Raw genomic sequence first — 20,281 nt, 5'->3', positions numbered from 1 at the left:
TTTACATTAAAGAGGAATGTTCCAATTAATTTTCGGTAGCAAAAAAAAAATCGTAATTTTTTGGATTTGACTACCTCCGGCTCCCCTTAAGAATCATATAAGAAGATTGTATAAATGAAAGAGACCTGCTCACACCAGAATTTTTTAGATTGATTATGTACACATCAAAAAAAGTTTTGCGTTACCTCGGTTCCGAGAGATCCGGAACCGGTACAGAAAATTTGAATAGAGATCAACAAAACATCATTTCTGCCCTTTTCACTGCTCACGAAAACCACACATTGCATGTTATGCCGTCAAACAGTGAGACCTTCAGAGATGGTGGTCCACATTGTTGTACACACCAGTACCTCTAATACCCAATAGCACTTCCTCTTGCATGCATGCATACCTGTATCCAAAAAATGGTTCAAATGGCTCTGAGCACTATGGGACTTAACATCTATGGTCACCAGTCCTCTAGAACTTAGAACTACATAAACCTAACTAACCTAAGGACATCACACAACACCCAGTCATCACGAGGCAGAGAAAATCCCTGACCCCGCCGGGAATCGAACCCGGGAACCCGTGCGTGGGAAGCGAGAACGCTACCGCACGACCACGAGTTGCGGACACCTGTATCCGTCGTGGCATACTATCCACAAGTTCATTAAGGCACTGTTGGTCCAGATAGTCTCACTCCTCAACGGCGATTCGGACTAGATACCTCAGAGTGGTTAGCTAGTCACGTCGTCCACAAACAGCCCTTTTCAATCTATCCCAGGCATGTTCGATAGGGTTCATACCTGCAGAACATCCAGGCCACTCTAGTCGAGTGGTGTCGTTAACCTGAAGGAAGTCATTCACAGGGTGTGCACGATGGGGGCGCGAATTGTCGTCCGTGAAGACAAATGCCTCGCCAATATGCTGCCAATATGCTTAAACTATCGGTCGGAGGATGGCGTTCACGTATCGTACAGCCGTTACGGCGCCTTCCATGACCACCAGCGGCGTACGTCGGCCCGACGTAATGACACCCCAAAACATCAGGGAACCTACATTTTGCTGCACTCACTAGATAGTGTGTCTAATGCGTTCAGCCTGATCGGTTTCCCTCCAGATACATCTCCGACGATTGTCTGGTTGATAACATACGCGACACTCATCGGTGAAGAGAACGTGATGCCAATCCTGAGCGGTCCATTCGGTATGTTGATGGGTCCATCTGTGCCGCATTGCATGGTGTCGTGGTTGTAAAGATGGACCTCGCCATGGACGTCGGGGGTTAAGTTGCGGATCATGCAGCATGTTGTGCACATTTGAGTCGTAACATGACGTCCTGTGGCTGCACGGAAAGCATTATTCAACATGGTTGTGTTGCTGTCAGGGTTCCTCCGAGCCATAATCCGAAGGTAGCGGTCATCCACTGCGGTAGTAGCCCTTGGGCGGCTTGAGCGAGCCATGTCATCGACAGTTCGTGTCTCTCTGTATCTCTTCCGTGTCCGAACAACATCGCGTTGGTTCACTCCGAGACGCCTGGACACTTCCTTGTTGAGAGTCCTTCCTGGCACAAAGCAACAATGCGGACGCGGTCGAACCGCGGTATTGAACGTCTAGACATGGTTGAACTAAGACAACACGAGCAGTGTACCTCCTTCTAGGTGGAATGACTGAAACTGATCGGCTGTCGGACTTCCTCCGTACAATAGGCGCTGCTCATGCATGGTTGTTTACGTCTTTGGGTGCGTTTAGTGACATCTCTGAACAGTCAAAGGGACTGTGTCGGTGATACAATATCCACAGTCAACGTTCTGGAACCATGGTGATGCAAAACTTCTTTTGATGTGTGTATAATAGTACGACAGAGATTAACCTAGAGGAAGATCACTTTGAATTCCGAAGAAACATAGGATCACGTGAGAAATTAGTGACTTCTCTTAGAAGAAAGATTAAGGAAAGGCAAACCAACATTTATAGCATTTGTAGACTTAGAGGAAGCTTTTGCCAGCGTTGACGCGATTACAGATTGTGAAAATCTATGGAGGATCTTTTTAACAGAAATTCTTCGCTCGTAGACAGCTGAATGTAACACTACAAGCTGAAGTACGGATGAAACACGACTGGGGTAAAAAAAGGTCACTAACAATAATCAGACCGATACGTCATTTGTCTGCATACTGCCTGCACTCTCTCCTGAAACAGCTTAATATGAAGATGACAAGAACTACCATTAGCGACACAAACACAAAAGAACAGTTGCAAACAGGAGGCCTGACTGGTCTAACGTGAAAAGGAAACAAAAATCGAAAGGAGTGGTATACACGAACACTGCCAAGGTCTGCGTTGGCATGACGATGGATGAAGGCAGATTGCTCAAGGAAACTGAAGCACTTTGAATTACTCGTGCGACAAAAAAACGTTATGCAGGGAGTAGTTTTCCACAGCCTGAAGGTCAGCTGCGTAAATTCGCCCGCAACACAACACGGCTTGTTTGGCTAGCGGCAGATCCTGGTCATTACCCGGCGCTCCTCTCGCCTACGTCAGCGCATCCGCAGATTACTTGTTTGGTTTTCCCATCCCAGCCGCCGCTGGAAACCTGCCGCGTAACGGCAAACAGTGCCGGCAGCCACTCCATTTGTTGCTCATTTTTGCCGGGTGTTATATCACAACCGCATGCTCAATCTCCCAGACTACCGCAAGTGAAAGACTGTTCTCGAAATAAGACCTAGCACATAGTGGTTTATCCATGATCCGCCACATTCTTTTCTTCCCAGACTCCGAGTACAGCAGCTGACATAACAACGCAGTAGCACGGTGAGTATGTTTAACAGATCTTGCCAAAAGGATTTAAATACTTTCACAATAGTCCTTCAGGTAATAATTTCTTAATACATTACTGGCTATTAAAATTGCTGCACTAAGAAGAAATGCAGATGATAAACGGGTATTCATTGGACAAAGATATTATACTAGAACTGATTTGTGATTACATTTTGACGCAATTTGGGTGCATAGATCCTGAGAAATCAGTACCCAGAACAACCACCTCTGGCCGTAATAACAGCCTTGATACGCCTGGGCATTGAGTCAAACAGAGCTTGGATGGCGTGAACAGGTACAGCTGCCCATGCAGCTTCAACACGATACCACAGTTCATCAAGAGTAGTGACTGGCGTATTGTGACAAGTCAGTTGCTCGGCCACCATTGACCAGACGTTTTCAATTGTTGAGAGATCTGGAGATTATGCTGGCCAGGACAGCAGTCAAACATTTTCAGTATCCAGAAAGGCCCGTACAGGACCTGCAACATGCGGTCGTGCATTATTCTGCTAAAAGGTATGGTTTCACAGGGATCGAATGAAGGGTAGAGCCACGGGTCGTAACACATCTGAAATGTAACGTCCGCTGTTCAAAGTGCCGTGAATGAGAACAAGAGGTGACCGAGTCGTGTAACCAATGGCACCCTATACCATCACGCCGGGTGATACGCCAGTATAGAGATGACGGATACACTCTTCCAATGTGCGTTCACCGCGATGTCTCCAAACACGGATGCGACCATCATGATTCTGAAGACAGAACCTGGATTCATCCGAAAAAATTACGTTTTGCCATTCGTGCACCCAGGTTCGTCGTTGAGTACACCATCGCAGGCGTTCCTGTCTGTGATGCAGCGTCAAGGGTAACCGTAGCCGTGGTCTCCGAGCTGATATGCCATGAAAACGACGTCGAACTGTTCGTGCATATGGTTGTTGTCTTGTAAACGCCCCCATCTGTTGACTCAGGGATAGAGACGTGGCTGCAGGATCCGTTGCAGCCATGCGGATAAGATGCCTGTCACCTCGACTGCTAGTGATACGAGGCCGTTGGGATCCAGCACGGCGTTCCGTATTACCCTCCTGAACCCACCGATTCCATATTCTGCTAACAGTCATTGGATCTCGACCAACGCGAGCAGCAAAGTCGCGAAACGATAAACCGCAATCGCGATAGGCTACAATACGACCTTTATCAAAGTCGGAAACGTGATGGTACGTATTTATCCTCCTTACACGAGACATCACAACAACGTTTCAACTGGCAGCGCCCGTCAACTGCTGTTTGTGTATGAGAAATCGGTTGCAAACTTTCCTCATGTCAGCACGTTGTAGGTGTCGCCACCGGCGCCAACCTTGTGTGAATGCTCTGAAAAGCTAATCATTTGCATATCACAGCATCTTCTTCCTGTCGGTTAGATTTCGCGTCTGTAGCACGTCATCTTCGTGGTGTAGCAATTTTAATGACCAGTAGTGTATGTCCAAAAATTAAAACAACTTTTTAACCAGTTCCTATCGACACTGATAATTTTTTCATGACTTATGGAAATGGTAGGATAAGTATGTAAACTAATATTTTCTGCAAACACATAATATTTTACTTCGTCATCTCTAAAGCAGTCGGTACACGAATAGTGCTTTCGAACGTGAGCATTGAGCGTGCCGAGGTTTTGACGTCGTAGCTTGGATAAAGCACTTTGAAGAGTCTTTCCGAACGTGCGGCGCAATATCTAGCAAGTCAGACATTCTGAACGCTCGTTTGAACGTAAATCAGTGAGATGCAAGGACACCATCTATGTCACATGACGCCACCTCTCTTCAGTACAGACTCGCGGGGTGCGATATTTTGGTTGGCTGGTTGGTTGATTCGTGGGAGGGGACCAAACAGCGAGGTCGTTGGTTGCATCGGATTAGAGAAGGATGGGAAAAGAAGTCGTCCATGTCCTTTCATAAGAATGATCCCGGCATTTACCTCAAGTGATTTAAGAAAATCGCGGAAAACCTAAATCATGATGGACGAACGCGTGTTTGAACCGTCGTCCTCTCGAATGCGAGTCCAGTGTTGTGGTATTTTCCACATGTGTATGTGATATAAATGCCATTCCCAAGCACTCTCGAAAACTCATCGTCAGTTGTGTGATTTATTGTAATAAAATGACGGGAAACGTCATATTGATGGTTAAAGAATTACTGTAACTAAGTTATGAAAGTATGCCGTTTCAAGGCAACGGCACACAGAGGATTCATAAAAAACGTATTGTACTTGATACAAGTTGCAATAGTCCAATGTCAGTTACTAATACGTCTACGATTAAAATTGGTAAGATGTGAAGTATGTCCGCATTTAAGTAATGGTCAGTATAACATAACCAGTGGAGGCGCAGTGCTGTAAAGTGTTGTAGGTGATGTGTTGCTAGTTTGCGTTCCACTAGATCAAAATATTATTTTACTCACCTTCGAGTTTGCTAATCGCTTCTGACACTTTCTTATTGGTTCAACAGAAGTATTGACAACAATCTCTTCTTCTTTTGCTACTGCCATTATCCCGCATTGTGCGCAGGGTCGGCGGGGTTAATTATGGATGTGGCATGGTTAATTTGAAGGGGTGGCCGGATGCCCGTCCTGCCGCCACCCCATACCCCCTGGGACGGAATTAGTTTACCCCAGCTGTCTGCGTCTTGAGTGAATCGTGAAATAGTGTGAATGTGTTTCATATGTCTGCGAGTCGTGTAACTGAGGCGGGACGTGGGGACCATCCCGGTGTTCACGTAGTAGGATGTGGAAAACTGCTTAAAAACCACATCAAGGCTGGCCGGCACACCGGCCGTCGTCGTTAATTCGCCGGGTGGATTCGATCCGGGGCCGGGGCGCCTACCCGAGTCCAGGAAGCAGCGCGTTAGCGCTCTCGCCTACCCTGGCGGGTAAGTATTGACTGCAATATTCGATGTTATGTAAATGTAAGTGTACTTTCTCTGAGAAGTGAGTTTATTCGATTGGCCATCTATGTAAAAAAACGCAGTTTATATCAGTTTGACCTATGGCAGTGCCATCTAGCGGACCAACCATAGCGCCATCTGGTTTCCCCCTTCAAGCTAGACGAGTTTCGTTCTTTGTAGTTTTTTCGTTTCACGCTTATTTCGTGAGATATTTGGCCCGGTCACGATCAATGGACCACCCTGTATACATGGAAATTTTCTGCTATTTTAGTAACAGAAAACTCAGAAACGAAAATACGTTGGAACCTGAGACACTTCCTAGCAGGCTGTGTCTCGGAACTGGACTCGAACTTCAAATCTTAGTTGTCGCCGATAAGTGTCCTAGCGACTTTTTTTTTTTTTCGCTCTTTCAATCTGTTTCTCGTCGTCGTTTTTGCGTCAGTGGTTCTGTGCAGATGTGGCAAAATATCAAATCTCATCGACGAGAAATTCACTTTTTTTGTTTGTTTTTAAGACAGAGGTCAGCCCCGTGACTGAACATACCGAGCTACTGCACCTGCAGCAGACTAAGGTATAAACGCACTACTCTCGACCCACTCTCACAACTGTACTTCCAACAGTACCTCATTTCCTATATTTATTCTGGAAAATTACATTATTTTCTGGGCCAGTTTCCTTAAGGGGCTCAGTAAGCGAAGTATAGGACTCGAACTTTCCCTCCATTCACGGTTTTAATGTGTCTTATTATCACACATTTTGCCTGCCTAGAAAAATAGGAGTATCACATATTTTGGCCGCTATACACCTATTAAATTGTTTGGCATTTGCGTTCTGCAGTATCTGAAATACGTTTGCTTTATTGAGTAATGTTATTAAACCTTAATCTTGTCAGAAATATAAAAACCGTACACATTGTTGCCATTTTGAGCTTAGTGCTCTTTTAATAATGGCAACTAAATGAGATATGTCAACGTGAAACTTGACTGTAATACTGTCAGACTTTGTACTGGGAACGTGAGTGACGCTCACATGTACAGTTCAACGCACCTAGTAAGTGCGGCTATATGTGCAGCGTGGATGTAGCAACAGGAGAATACATGGGCTACCTCGTAAATGGTTTGCTAACCTTGACGACTTTATTTCCCTTTAAGTTTATAACAGAATATTATTTATTTACCATCCTTTCTGCTTGCCGATTATGAGAGCATTTTTTTTTTAATAAATGAGATCCTTTCAGTCCACTCCATTGCTTTATAAGACTGATATGTGGAACTGTTTTAACAATTTTGCAGGAGCATTGTCCCGATTCTGCATACAGATTTACTCCGAAGTGCGTACTTACTCCCTCATGTCAACGTCGTGTTTAAAACATTGGTAATAAATGAGAAATCCCACTTAATCCTAAGGCATGTGTGAAACATCCTGTCAGATCAAAATTGTGCGTCAAACCTTGTCTCGGGCCAGGGATCCTTGCCTTTCGAGGGCAAATGCTCCTATTAGCGCACACTGCGCTGCAGAGTGAAAGTTCATTCTGGAAATAAGCCTCCAGACTGTGGTTAACTCATGTCTCCACAGTAACCGTTCTTCTAGGTGTGCTAAGGTATGCAGGAGAAGTTCTGTGAAGTTTGGAAGGTAGGAGATGAGGTACTGGCGGGTCGTGAGTCATGCCAGGATAGCTCAATGAAGAGGGGCAGGTGTCACGGGATCAGATGAAATGCAGCAGAAGGAAGTACGACCTTTAGGTCGTTAGGGATGGAGTACGAGCTCGGAAAGTTGAAGTTTCCAGGATTGGGAAGAAAATAGGCCGTACCTTTTCAATGGGACCATGCCGACTTTTTCCTGGAGTGATTTAGTAAAAACACGGAAAACCTAAATCTGGATGGGCGGAAGCGGGTTTGAATCGTCATCTTCTTGAATAGGAGTCCAGTGTGCCAACCACTGCGTCACTACGATCGCTAAATCGAACCGAGAATTAAGCAAATATTCCCTGAGACCCGCATATTTGATAAAAAAAGGAGAGAAATTCCAAAGACTGGTGCTGAGATTACCGAATGTCATTTGTTTAGTTGTAAACTCTGATTTTTTTTTCTCTCTCTCTCTCTCTCACTCACTCTCTATCATTCTCTCTCTCTTTCTCTCTTTCTCTCTCTCTCTCTCTCTCTCTCTCTCTCTCTCTCTCTCTCTATCTATCTATGTATCTACCTCTCTGAATGTAAGACAACATGCCTTGAGGCGGCAACTAGACGCTTTACCGGAGACGAAATGAGCAGAAACTGTAGTGTCGGTTATAGTCCACTTGTCGATTTGTGAAGATTGATACAGCTGGAAGTATGTGAATCCAAAGTCAGATTTCCACCGTAAGAAGATAACGAACAAAGCTTAAAGCATCTTTGTACCCTCACCACCGCAGTGATGAATGAAGCAATTTTATTTTATTTATCGCTGTTTCTCTTACAATTTGTGTATGTCTCAGTGCTCAGGAGCTGCATCTTCTGTAGTACGCGGCGGCTAATAGTGGTCGTTCTAACATTAGTTGCGAGAAAGCAGACGTAAAATGATGTGCTTTCAGGCAAAATGTGTGATAACAAGACACATTAAAACCGTGAATGGAGGAATAACTACGAAAGCGGAAGTACTACAGCGCAGGGTCTTAGAACTCCTCAGACATTCATCGCGCTAGTTTTCACACATCTCTAACCAAAAGTTAGTGACCGTTTAATGTCAATTTTCTGTACTATTCAAGCAAACACCCATTGAAATAAATAGTGGGCAACAACTTAAGAAAACATCTTTATAATGTCTCGTTATAAGAAATGCAGGCTTCTTGTTATTTTGAGAGCCCCAGAAGAAAAATTAGTTAGCTTACGTAGTCCATAACCTGCTGTATTACCCCAGACAACATGTTCTGACGCATTTCTTCGCTTAATGTATGTAGATGGCATGTAAATATATTTTACGTCATGAACGTGTTATTTCCAAGAGAAGTGCAGCACTACGTACTGCACAGTGTCGCTATAATCTGGCATGTCCCTGTCGTTCTCCAGTTAAAAGGCAGCATTACCTAATGGGTTGGATAGTTTATTTTTCATCCATACAGAGCAACGAGTCTCTTTTATACCAAATAGTACACAGCATAAAAAACTATTTTTATTAAATAAATGATAAACTGTTAAATGCCTCACCACCCCACAGAAAACGAGAAGAAGCCTTCCTTTAATAGTCTAAGCTCTGAAACGTCCCCTTAGAAAAATTAAGAATACTTTGCTGGTAAACTTCTACGCTATTTGCTACAGAAACATCTGAGCAAAACACAACATCCTCAAACAGTTTTCTCTTCACTTATTATGATCATCACTAAACTGACAAACAATATTTTTTAGCTCAACGCAATCTGACTTTCAATAACGCTTACAAAATAATGGCCCTGACTAATAACAACCTATACCTTTCGTGAATCACCTCACAAATACTGCCAGCTAAATAAAAAATTCTAAATACTGAAGGCACTAACTACTGATAGTCATAGTTAGCAAATGAAAGATTTTGACAGAGAACCAACAATGTGTATATATATATATATATATATATATATATATATATATATATATATATATATATCAATTCATGACATCCATCTTTACAAATTTCCTTTTTCAGTTGGACACACGTCCAGATCTTTCCAAGTTTCTTTACAGGAGTGCATCATGCAACAAAGTTACTGGATCTTACTTAATATTGTTATTATTACTATTATTATTAAAATAATTCTAGTACAATGATATATTTTTTGTCACGTTCTTCACTAAATTCTCGTTTTACTCCTCGTCTGGAAACCGAAACGACGTTTCTACCACCAGTCTATATGTGGCAACATTGTTGCATTACCTATTGGTAGTGGCTCGCATGTGACGTTGGCAAGTGATACTTAAGATTCTATTCATAGTTTCCATAGAGTCGGAAACAAGCTTTTTATAAAGGAAAAACATTATATATTTTATGGGCTTTTTCTTTCGTCTTTCCCACATTTTCGGATTATTTTCTCAACCATATTTTATCTATGTTTTCTGTAAGTACGTTTCGGAGTGATTCTACAGCTAGCTGTTTACTAACTTTAGAGTTAATTATTTCTCCGAAAAATTTGTTTCATGCTGTTGGACTTCTAAAGCGACAGAATTTTGCTGGATCTCTCATCTTCCCTTTATGTCATCTTCAGGCTTTGAAATTTTCCTATGCCGTCAGGCCATAGAAAGAGATAAGAATCAGCTTCTAAGTACGAGTCTATTATTTTCATAATGAAACTGACTGCAACTGCAAACCAGAGAAGCATCAGGCAAGGGAGTTCTGGTTTCATTGCTGCATAGCTGAAATATCTTCCCCAATATTTCCTAGCGTGTCCAGGTGACTTATGTGCTGTTACAACTTATCACTACAGAGATAATCTCTGATTGGGAGTCGATAACCAGCCGAATCGTATTCCCAAATACAGAGACTACAATGTCAGCACATGGAATAAATAAGTAATTGCATAAAATTAAATTAAATGAATAAATATAGAATTCAAGTTGATTAATTCGATGGTCTCTGACAAATGTGACAGGTATGTGTCATCACGACAACACATTCGATGGAACACAGAGCGGCCGTTACAGAAGAAAGGGAAAATATACTTTAGCGTCCTATCACGGTCATTGGAGACTAAATGGAAACTCGCATTGAACAAGGATAGCGCGAGGAATTGGCAGTAACGTTTTCAACGTAACCATCCTAGAATTTTGGGAAATCGCGGAAATGTACCAATTCGCTACGTACGTTAGCGATAGTTACAGTACCTTAAGACTGAAGAAAAATAATTTACATCTCCGGTAGCGTGTGCATATGAGTGTCTCATAAAGGGAAATGTCAGATTTAGGCTTTTAAATTTAACGATGGAAATCCAGGATGGAATAATGATAATAATATGAAAAGGGTAGATTGCTACTCACCATATAGCCGACATGGTGAGTCGCAGACAGGCAAAGCAAAGTAAGCCTTCAACCAAACCCACTCTTCTGAAATAGACAAAACACACACACACACACACACACACACACACATTGACGCAGACACGACTCACATACTTATGATCACTGTCTCTGGCCGCCAAGACCAGATCAGAGTCTAGTCAGTGGTCATGTGTGTGTGAGCCATGTTTGCGTCAATGTGTGTGCGTCTTGTCCATTTCAGAGGAAGGCCTTTTGCCTGAAAGTTTACTTGCTTAGCAGTCTTTTTGTTGTGCCTATCTGCGACTCAGCATCCCCACTATCCAGCGAGTGGCAATGTATCCTTTTCATAATATTGGGCTTTCAATTTAGTTGCATTTCTCATATATTTTTAAATTGATATTCAGGAGAACCGTATTTTTTCTTGCAAGCGATCATTGCTACGTCCTTAGAAATGAAAGGCTGCCAGAAATCACTTTAATAATTCAGTACTGACGCGAAACGTAGTGAGCTGTGTGTACAGGTATCAATTCACAGACATCTTAAAAACATGTTCTGGAAGAAGACTGGAACCACAAGCCTAGCCCGTCCAGTCACGCCTTAGGACCTGTCCTCACAGTTCACCTCCACCAGTACGTCTCTCCTATTCGCGGAGCTTCCAGCTTTCCTAAGAGGAGCACTGGCAAACATGAAGCTGTGAAGGCTGGTTCACATCCACTGCTACATACATACTCCACAAGTCACCATAAGGTGTAACGCTGATAGTCATTCTCTTTTCTGTTCCACTAGCAAATGGAACGAGGGAAAGACAACCGTCTGCATACAGGGTGAATCACCTGCCTCTACCGACAGGTTTTATGCAACCCGCAATGTCTTCAAAAACCTAGCGTAAGATTTTCATATTGTCTCACTTGCTACATGTGAACAATTAGTCCTACAGGAAAAATTAACAGGATCCTTTTGCACGAAATTTAATATAGTTAAATTTTGTACTGGCACACATTCTCGCTAGAACACATAATTTTCGAGTTGTTCAAGAAAAAAGAAATGATCTTCAAACACGTTTTTCTTGACTAACTCGAAAACTGGGGCCTCTGGCGTAAACGTATCCTAGAACAAAATTTAACAGTATTAAATTTCCTACAAAAATGTTCTCTTCACTTTTCTGTAGGAATAAAAGCGAGCGAGAGAATATGAAAATCTTGCCCATGGTTTTTGAAGGCATTGCACGTAGCATAAAGCCCATCGGTAGGAGCAGCTCAATCACCCCATATAAGCGACGATCAAAATGATCTTGTTCGAATACCACACCAACCCCTTTCTTACGTGTCGATGCTTTTACACAAGCGAATCGGAGTAGCGGTGTCGTATATGTGCTGCAGCAACGCCCTCAAACAGAAACTTTTGGATCGCCTCTATTACAAGGATGTGCTGAAAAGTAACGCTTCCGAATTTTTTATTCTGTTCTCAATATCGGTTGAGATATTACATGTCATGCATATTATGTTATGTTAACTGGGGACCTAGAAACGACGGAGAGGCTCCGTCCCCGCCGCAGCCACAGTGGTCCGCAGCCCCACGACGACTACCGCAGTCCACTTCACCCCTCTGCCGCCCCACACCGAACCCAGGATTATTGTGCGGTTCGGCCTCCGGTGGACCCCCCCCCCCCCCCCCCCCAGGGAACGTCTCACACCAGACGAGTGTAACCCCTATGTTTGCGTGGTAGTGGAATGGTGGTGTACGCGTACGTGGAGAACCTGTTTGCGCAGCAATCGCCGACGTAGTGTAGCTGAGGCGGAATAAGGGGAACCAGCCCGCATTCGCCGAGGCAGATGGAAAACCGCCTAAAAACCATCCACACACTGGCCAGCTCACCGGACCTCGACACAAATCCGCCGGGTGGATTCGTGCCGGGGACCAGCGCTCCTTCCCGTCCGGAAAGCTGTGCGATAGACCGCACGTCCAACTGGGCGGGCTGTCATGCATATTACTCGGCCCACTTTTCGCCTGACGCCAGTTGCAACTCTGTGCCGAAAGACAGCTCCGAATATTAGCGTGTAGCATGGTGGTGTGTAACGTAACTATGTGGGAGAGTGAGAAACAGGTGTTGTAATCGAGTTTCGAATGCGAAATATTCGACCACACATAGAACACCCTCTCCTTCAGCATGCAAAGGCCAGACCGCACACGAGCGCTGAGACATCTGGAACAATCCGACGCCTTGGGTTCGGTGTCATAGATTATCCTCCGTACAGTCTCGACTTCGCTGCATCCGAGTTTCATCTGTTTCCAAAACTTAAAGAACACCTTCGAACACTTCACTTTGACAGTGATGAAGCAGTGCAAGCGAAGGTAAAGTTGTGACTCCATCAACGAAGCCAGCCATTCTCTAGCGACGGTGTCAATAAATTGGTGTACACTTGGGATAAAGGTTTTCGTCTCTAGAATGACTAACCGAGCAATAAATATCTATGTACGAAGAATAAAGCTGTAGAATGTTAATAATGCTTGTTTTATCCAAAAAGCCTTGAGACTTTTCACATGAAGATTTGTAGGCATTACTTTTCGTCGCGCCCTGTTACTTCCATATGAGCCCTGCTCTCTCTCATCTTGGCTTCGTGGTCCTAATGTGTGATACATGCTGGAGGCAGTAGGATCGTCCTGCATTCTGTTGCAAACGTCTGTTCTCTAAACTCTCTCAATAGTTGCTGATGAGTCTTTTGGGCTGTACTCCGTGGTCGAAGAAACTTTAGGTTCCTGGCGTTCCTTTTAGAGCTGCGCTGGACATCTTCCGAGGTGCTTATGACAAAGCTGAGTCTTGCTGACTGACGGGTCAGACGTCGGAGAGCGACATAAATATTGCGTAAAGAGGGAATGGTCGAGTTTACACGTGATCAGAAGAGATTTTACTAGTCAGAGATAAAACTTAAGTGTCGATTGTCACCTGTCAACGATAACAACATGAGGAACCGAAAAGTTTCTTCGAACATGTCCATACAGGCCAGAAAATTCATCAGCAATCAGGATATGCAGTCGTGAAAATCTTAATTGTACTTATCAATTGTGTTTCGCGAAAAGAACATCATCTTCCCCCAGCGATTCCAGTCCTGTTCACGGATCATTTCTGTAATATTCTTGTGCTGTTTGAAACTACCGGTACAAATTTAGCAGCACGCCTCTGAATTTCTTCAATGTCCTCCTTGAATTCGGCCTGGCGGGGATCCCAAACGCGAGAGCAGTACTTCATAACGGGTCGCACAGTCTCTCTACATATAGATGAGTCACACTTGCCTCGAATTCTACCAATAAACTGAAGTTGATAATTCTTGTTCCCTACAATTGATCTTAACGTATTCATCCATTTCATATTGCTATACAGTGTTACGCCCAGATATTTAATGGACGTGACTGTATCAAGCAGCACTGAACTAATATTGTATTCGATTATTACAGAATTGCTTTTCCTACTCATTTACTGTAACTTACATGTTTATACATTAAGAGCAAGCTGCCATTCATCACACCAAATAGAAATTCTGTCCAAAATATCACGTATTCTTCTACAGTAACTCAGTGATGACACTTTTCCACACAGTAAAGCGTCATCAGCAAACAGTCACGTGTTGCTACTTATCCTATCCGTCAGATTGTTCTAGACCACAAGGTGATCTTGCTAAATGGAAACAAACACCAGAAAACGATTCCTGAAATGATGAGAGCAAAATATGTCACATGGGCATATGGTCGAAAATGCACTGCAAAGGAGGTCATCCATTTGAAGCTGGTGCTAAAAGATCTTTCACAGCCTGTGTTACAATGATCTGTAGCACATGTGGAAACCACAGATAAGAGGGGCTATTCTGTCTGTATTGTTTTACTTTCACATTCAAGAGGCTAGGGAACTGGAGCACGCCATCATGTTACAGCTACCTTACCACCAAGTACATGTCTTCCAGCAGGAGAGGCAAGTTCAGCCACAGAAACTGTAGACATGCCTCACCTGTGAGGCATTATGGTAGCATGACTGGCCCCACAAGGCAGTCGCCAATAATCTCCTGCCACACATTGAGACTGCTCCAAGGCTGATGGTTAACTCCTAGCACTTCACGGAATTCTCTGTAGCTCACATGTGATAGTTGTGAAGGTTATGATGCATCCCATATAAAGGTAGCCTCGTCTGCGGATAGGTTGGGTAAGAGCAATCGTGGCAGCATGGTGGACTGTGCAATGAACCAGCAACAAAACAGTTATATGTAATAAGAGAAACACAGGTACTACCAGCCACATCGAGCACTGTGGTAATGCAATGCCGAGAATTAAAATTTTGTGCTGGACTAGGACTCGAATCCTGATTTGCCACTTCTCATGAGCAGTTGCGTTTACCACTTCGGCCATCCTGACACGGTTCCTGACCGACTCAAATTTCCAACCTACTGCAGTGAGGACATAAACAAGACGTCTGCTCTACTTCAGTGCCAAAGGTAGACTGACGGACATGTATGATAGAACATACACCACTCAAATACATACATTTCTTTATGTGATACAAATAGTGGCTGTCGTCTTAGAGAATGTCCCATACTGTCGCCTGGCTTACCTGATGCTGGCTAACCGCCTGCCTGGTGCTGATAACTGGATCACTGTCAAAGATATCTTACCTCCATCTTAAAATGGGAGATACCATTGTAACACATCTCTGACCATATGTCCATATGACCTTTGTCATTCCTTATCCTCTCAGGTATAGTTTCCTGCAGTTTTTTCCCCATTTAGCAAAATTATTCTGTGTCAAGAACAAGAGTGGTCCCTTTTTCCCCTCAGGCGCTCCTGCTGATACCTTTGTCTTTGATGCACACTCTCCATCCAGAGTAATGTACCGAGCTTTATTACTTACAAAGTCTTCATGCGACTCACACATATGAGAATCTGTTCCATATACTCGAACCATGGTTGACGATTTGTAGTGTGGCACTGTGTGAAATGTTTTCCTGAAATCTAGGAAGACGGAATCTACATGTTGCGCTTCATTCATGGTTGACGAATATCGTGTGGGGAAAAGGCACGACGAATTTTACACCTGGTTTGTGAGGAGTGCCAGGATAGCTCATCTGGTAAGAGTATTGCCTAGAAGAGGTAAGTCTCTCGGCTTGAGTTCCAGTCAGACATTCAATGTTCTACTACTGGACAGTTTCAAAACAGCATTCACTCAACTGTAATGTGAAAGGTTCATCCTGGATCTCATTATAAGGTCATTATCTCCCACTTTATGAACTATGCTGTTCTTCACAAATGAGAATTAATTTGATTCAAATGGTTCAAATGGCTCTGAGCACTATAGGACTCAACTGCTGAGGTCATTAGTCCCCTAGAACTTAGAACTAGTTAAACCTAACTAACCTAAGGACATCACAAACATCCATGCCCGAGGCAGGATTCGAACCTGCGACCGTAGCGGTCTTGCGGTTCCAGACTGCAGCGCCTTTAACCGCACGGCCACTTCGGCCGGCTTAATTTGATTCATAATTTACTTCGCATTCCGTCGTCGTTCAAGCTGTGTGCTGCAGTGCGCCCGGCACCTGGCCACACATGTGGCTGACCTTAATGCCTGGCCTGGCGTTAATGGAAGGCGTAATAAAAAAGGGCAGAGTGCTTCCTGGAGCTAATGACGCGATAGCGTTGTTATGTCTGGAAGAGAACAAAGGACGAATTTCCCACCGCTTTTACATCGTCATAACGAATATCTCGCTGTATACACGATTCCATAGAAAGTAAGCCCGAAGCCTTTTCGTGTAGCGGTAAGACGGAAATTGGCAGTGGGATCTAATGAAAAAGCGACTTTCCTTCCTGTTAGTAGGCTTTGTAAAAACAAAATTACGTCATGGCTCTCAATAACCTTGATCACAGGCATTCTCATATGGCTGTGGGGGTGCGCATGCGTATAGTGTGTGTGTGTGTGTGTGTGTGTGATCTTGTTACTCAGATAAGGTTAGAAGGAGAAAGTAATTTGCTGCCTCCGTGTCCCAGTTCTGCAGAAACGACACTGTGATTGAACTAAGTCGCAGTACGTCTATTACGTCCGTGGCTAATGACAGAGACAAAGAGTTTGGGAATCGTTCAGGAAAATTTTATACAGTATGTCGACAGACGAATTTCTTCTCGCCGTTGCCTCAAGTCAGGTGTGTAACGAATGCACCCACGGATGTGAATGGAAGAAGAGTAGACGCTCAAGGAAAGCCAGAACATGCAACGTGTATCAATCAACGATCTATAATTAGGTATACACAAATGAGCGAGATAATTTGTTGTTCAGTACGAAATTTATACAGACTTCGGTTTATCATCCGCGGTCCTGGTGCTCGCGTTGGTCCAGGTCCCACGACTTTAATGTGAATACGGAATCGGTGGGTTCGCGGGGGCATAGACAACGCCATCCGGGTTCTCAAAGGCCCTACCTGATTAACGCCCTATAGGACTGACGTTGTTTGGTCATCCCTGCAAGGTAGAACAGCCGTGTCAGATATCTTGTGTCAAAGTGTTGTGTACATAGTCCCGCGTAGACAGCGCGTACACAACTTTTCCAATAGAGCGCGCCCCGCTAAGCACAACAGCGCAGGCGCAGCGCTCGTCCGTCTCCGCACTACGAGATGGCGCTGTCTTAGAGACAGACCAAATTCTGCTTCCGCCGATCCGCGTGTATATGTAACGCAGCCAATGAGATCGCTGCTAACGTAGAACCTTTTCTCCTCATGGATCACACTCGCGCAGTGATACCTGAATGTGTGAGGTACTATAACGAGTGTACAGAGCTCCGATTAGTCGGTCTGCATTAGTCTACATTAGTCTGTAGTCAAGTTTCAGTCTGCGCCTAATAAGATTACCATATTCCTATACATAGCCATGAAAATAAATGAATAGACACTTTCTCAAGTATCAGAGATATGTGAGAATAAGATTAACGTACCAAGACCAAAGGAACTTCAGATTGTCAATTGTAAATAGCATCCAGAACCAAGTTAAGTTATTTTTATGCTTATTATTTTAATAAATGGGTGTGAAAATCAATCAAGTTCTGTTTAAAGTTGTCACTGTCAATCTGCTACTCTAAGTGTGCAAGTGACATTTATATCGTCAGACCTAACGGCAGAAGATAAACACGCCACGATAAGACCACGAGACATATTGCTGACACTCGCCTACTTCGTTAGAGCGACAAGTCAAATAATCTGATGGTGTGTGTACCGAAGGTCTTATAGTACGCACACCACACAAAGAAACTGGCTTTTTCAGAGCAAGACAAGTATCCACCCACACGTTCAGTTAAATCTGCGGAGCACTGCGTCGCGTAATGTCACGAGAGCCGCACATCTTCAATAGTACGTGAAGGTTTTGGCCGCAGCTACAACACCATGGGAGCTCCGATACAGGGACGCAAGGAATGACTCACGTTCACGAAATAAAAGGTGTATACAGTGGATGAGTCTGTCCGCGTAGTAACGTTAAAGTAGCGTAGTTTATTTAAGAGTTGGTGCAATACATACATCATTGCCAACACATGCTACTTAACTGGTGAGAGGACAGAGCTCGAGGTACTTCCAAACGTCTGTGTTATGATAAGAGAGGCCACTTTTGTGGTGGGGGGGGGGGGGGGGGGAGGGACACCCAGAGAAACAGTCGTTTTCTGAGGGGAAACAAAATAAGAGAAACTATATTTTTCAGCTCTGTCTATGTGTGCTTTGCGTTGTGACTCATACTTTAGCCCTAATGTCACTATCTGACGCTCACTATCCGAAGTATGCATGTTATTGATTATGGTGTGATTGCACGATTAAATGCAAAGTGTCTGGTATCTATTATTATCTTAAATCACAGCACAGGTAATCTTTAGTTTCAGTTTGTAGACGTTGAAGGTGATTTATATACTGGGTTTTCTGATATAGGCATAATTGTAATATCGAACGGTACTGTAGATTTTTGAGACAGATATAGCTATTGAATGATTTACTTACCTAATCCTAGTAGCTGCCACTTCCGTGTACGCTTCAGCATCGGATGCAAACGACAGTAAAACGACAAGCAGCAAGATCGTCAACATCTGTGGACACCGGGAAGAACCAGCAATTAGTCAAATATAGTATGGTCCAGGTTATCGCAGTACAACATGTAAGAGGCAATATTGTCACTTTAGTGCTGTTTAATTGTAAGATCTCTAGATTATTCTTTGTATTCGATAAGAGTGATGTGATTTCTAGTTTTATTCGATGAGTCATACTTCCCTCACGTATACTGGATGTTTTTCAGACGGAAGTTTTTAATAGTCGATATGTTACACCACACTGGTTCTGAGTACGAGCAATGTGATCTTTGGCTGGCAGTAGTACTGTCGTTGCCTGTGTAGCATTTGAGAGTATTAAGTGAAACAGTCTGGTGTTGGGAGTTTGTTTAGCATCTCTGTAATGCTCTCACGCCGACTAAACGATTCCGTGACGAAATGCGCCGCTCTTCGTTGGATCTTCCGTATCTCTTCAGTCTTCTATCCGCACTCCCGTATAATGAACAAAATACAGGCGAATGAAATATCAGACCACCTGTGTGATCGGACTGAAGAGTATGTAGTAGAATGAACACTGGATATCATTATCAACGGAGAGAAATCTTTAGGCGTAAAAGTAACTTCGGGAGTACCCCTTTGAAGTGTTAGAGAACCAATACTTTTACAACGTATATAAACGACCTAGTGAATAAGGTTGAAAGTTCCAAAAGGTTCTTCGCGGATGGTGCTGTTGTATACATAGAAGTCGCAACGCTAGAAAATTGTAGCGAAATGCAAGAAAACCTGCAAGAGATCGATGCTTGGTCCAGCGATTGGCAGTTAGTCCTCAACATAAATGTAACGTATTGGGCAGAAAGACTCATTATTATATGATTACACGAATGCAGAACAATCATTGGAAGCAGTCGCATCCATAAAATGTCTACGTGCACGCGAACGGAGCGATTTAAAGTCAAACAACCACATAAAGCAAATGACAGGTAAGACACATGCCAGAAACGTCTAGATTCGCAATTGATGTGCATTGAGAAGAAGCAAAATCTTCGTAGTTTGCCGATGACATTGAAATCCTGTCAGAGACAGCGAAAGAACTAGGAAGAGCATCTAAAGGATAGGAGAGTGCCTTAAGAGGAGAATATAAAATCAACGTCAACATGTAGTCGAATTAAATCAGGTGATGCTGATGGAATCAGATCAGGAAACGAGACAGTAAGTGAGTTTTGTTATTTGGGCAGCAAAATAACTGATAATGACCGACGTAGAGAGAGTATAAAACGTAGGCCGGCAATGGCAAGTATAGCACTTCTGAAGAAGAGAAATTTGTGAACATGGAATACAGATCTAAGTTTTAGGAAGTCTTCTCTGAAAGTATTTGTATGAGGTGTAGCCAGGTAAGGAAGTGAAACATGGACGATAACAGTTTAGACAAGAACAGAACAGAAGTTTTCGAAAGGTAGAGCGACAGGAGAATGTGGAAGATTAGATGGTTAAACCACTTAATAAATGAGGAAGTAC

The 20,281-nt window shown here is 43.5% G+C and overlaps 1 protein-coding gene across 1 annotated transcript in view; it reads right to left on the bottom strand.

Annotated features, from left to right (window-relative positions):
- LOC124794904 overlaps positions 1 to 20,281 on the bottom strand; it is a 36,128-nt gene that overhangs the window by 7,346 nt on the left and 8,501 nt on the right. Inside the window, exon 2 of the mRNA XM_047258604.1 lies at positions 18,723 to 18,808. Coding sequence (XP_047114560.1) covers positions 18,723 to 18,808 — 86 coding nt within the window. The remainder of the gene's footprint in view (positions 1 to 18,722; positions 18,809 to 20,281) is intronic.

This window comes from Schistocerca piceifrons, chromosome 4, assembly GCF_021461385.2.
Source record: "Schistocerca piceifrons isolate TAMUIC-IGC-003096 chromosome 4, iqSchPice1.1, whole genome shotgun sequence".
Classification (NCBI taxonomy): domain Eukaryota; kingdom Metazoa; phylum Arthropoda; class Insecta; order Orthoptera; family Acrididae; genus Schistocerca; species Schistocerca piceifrons.
This window is presented reverse-complemented; position numbering and strand designations above follow the sequence as displayed.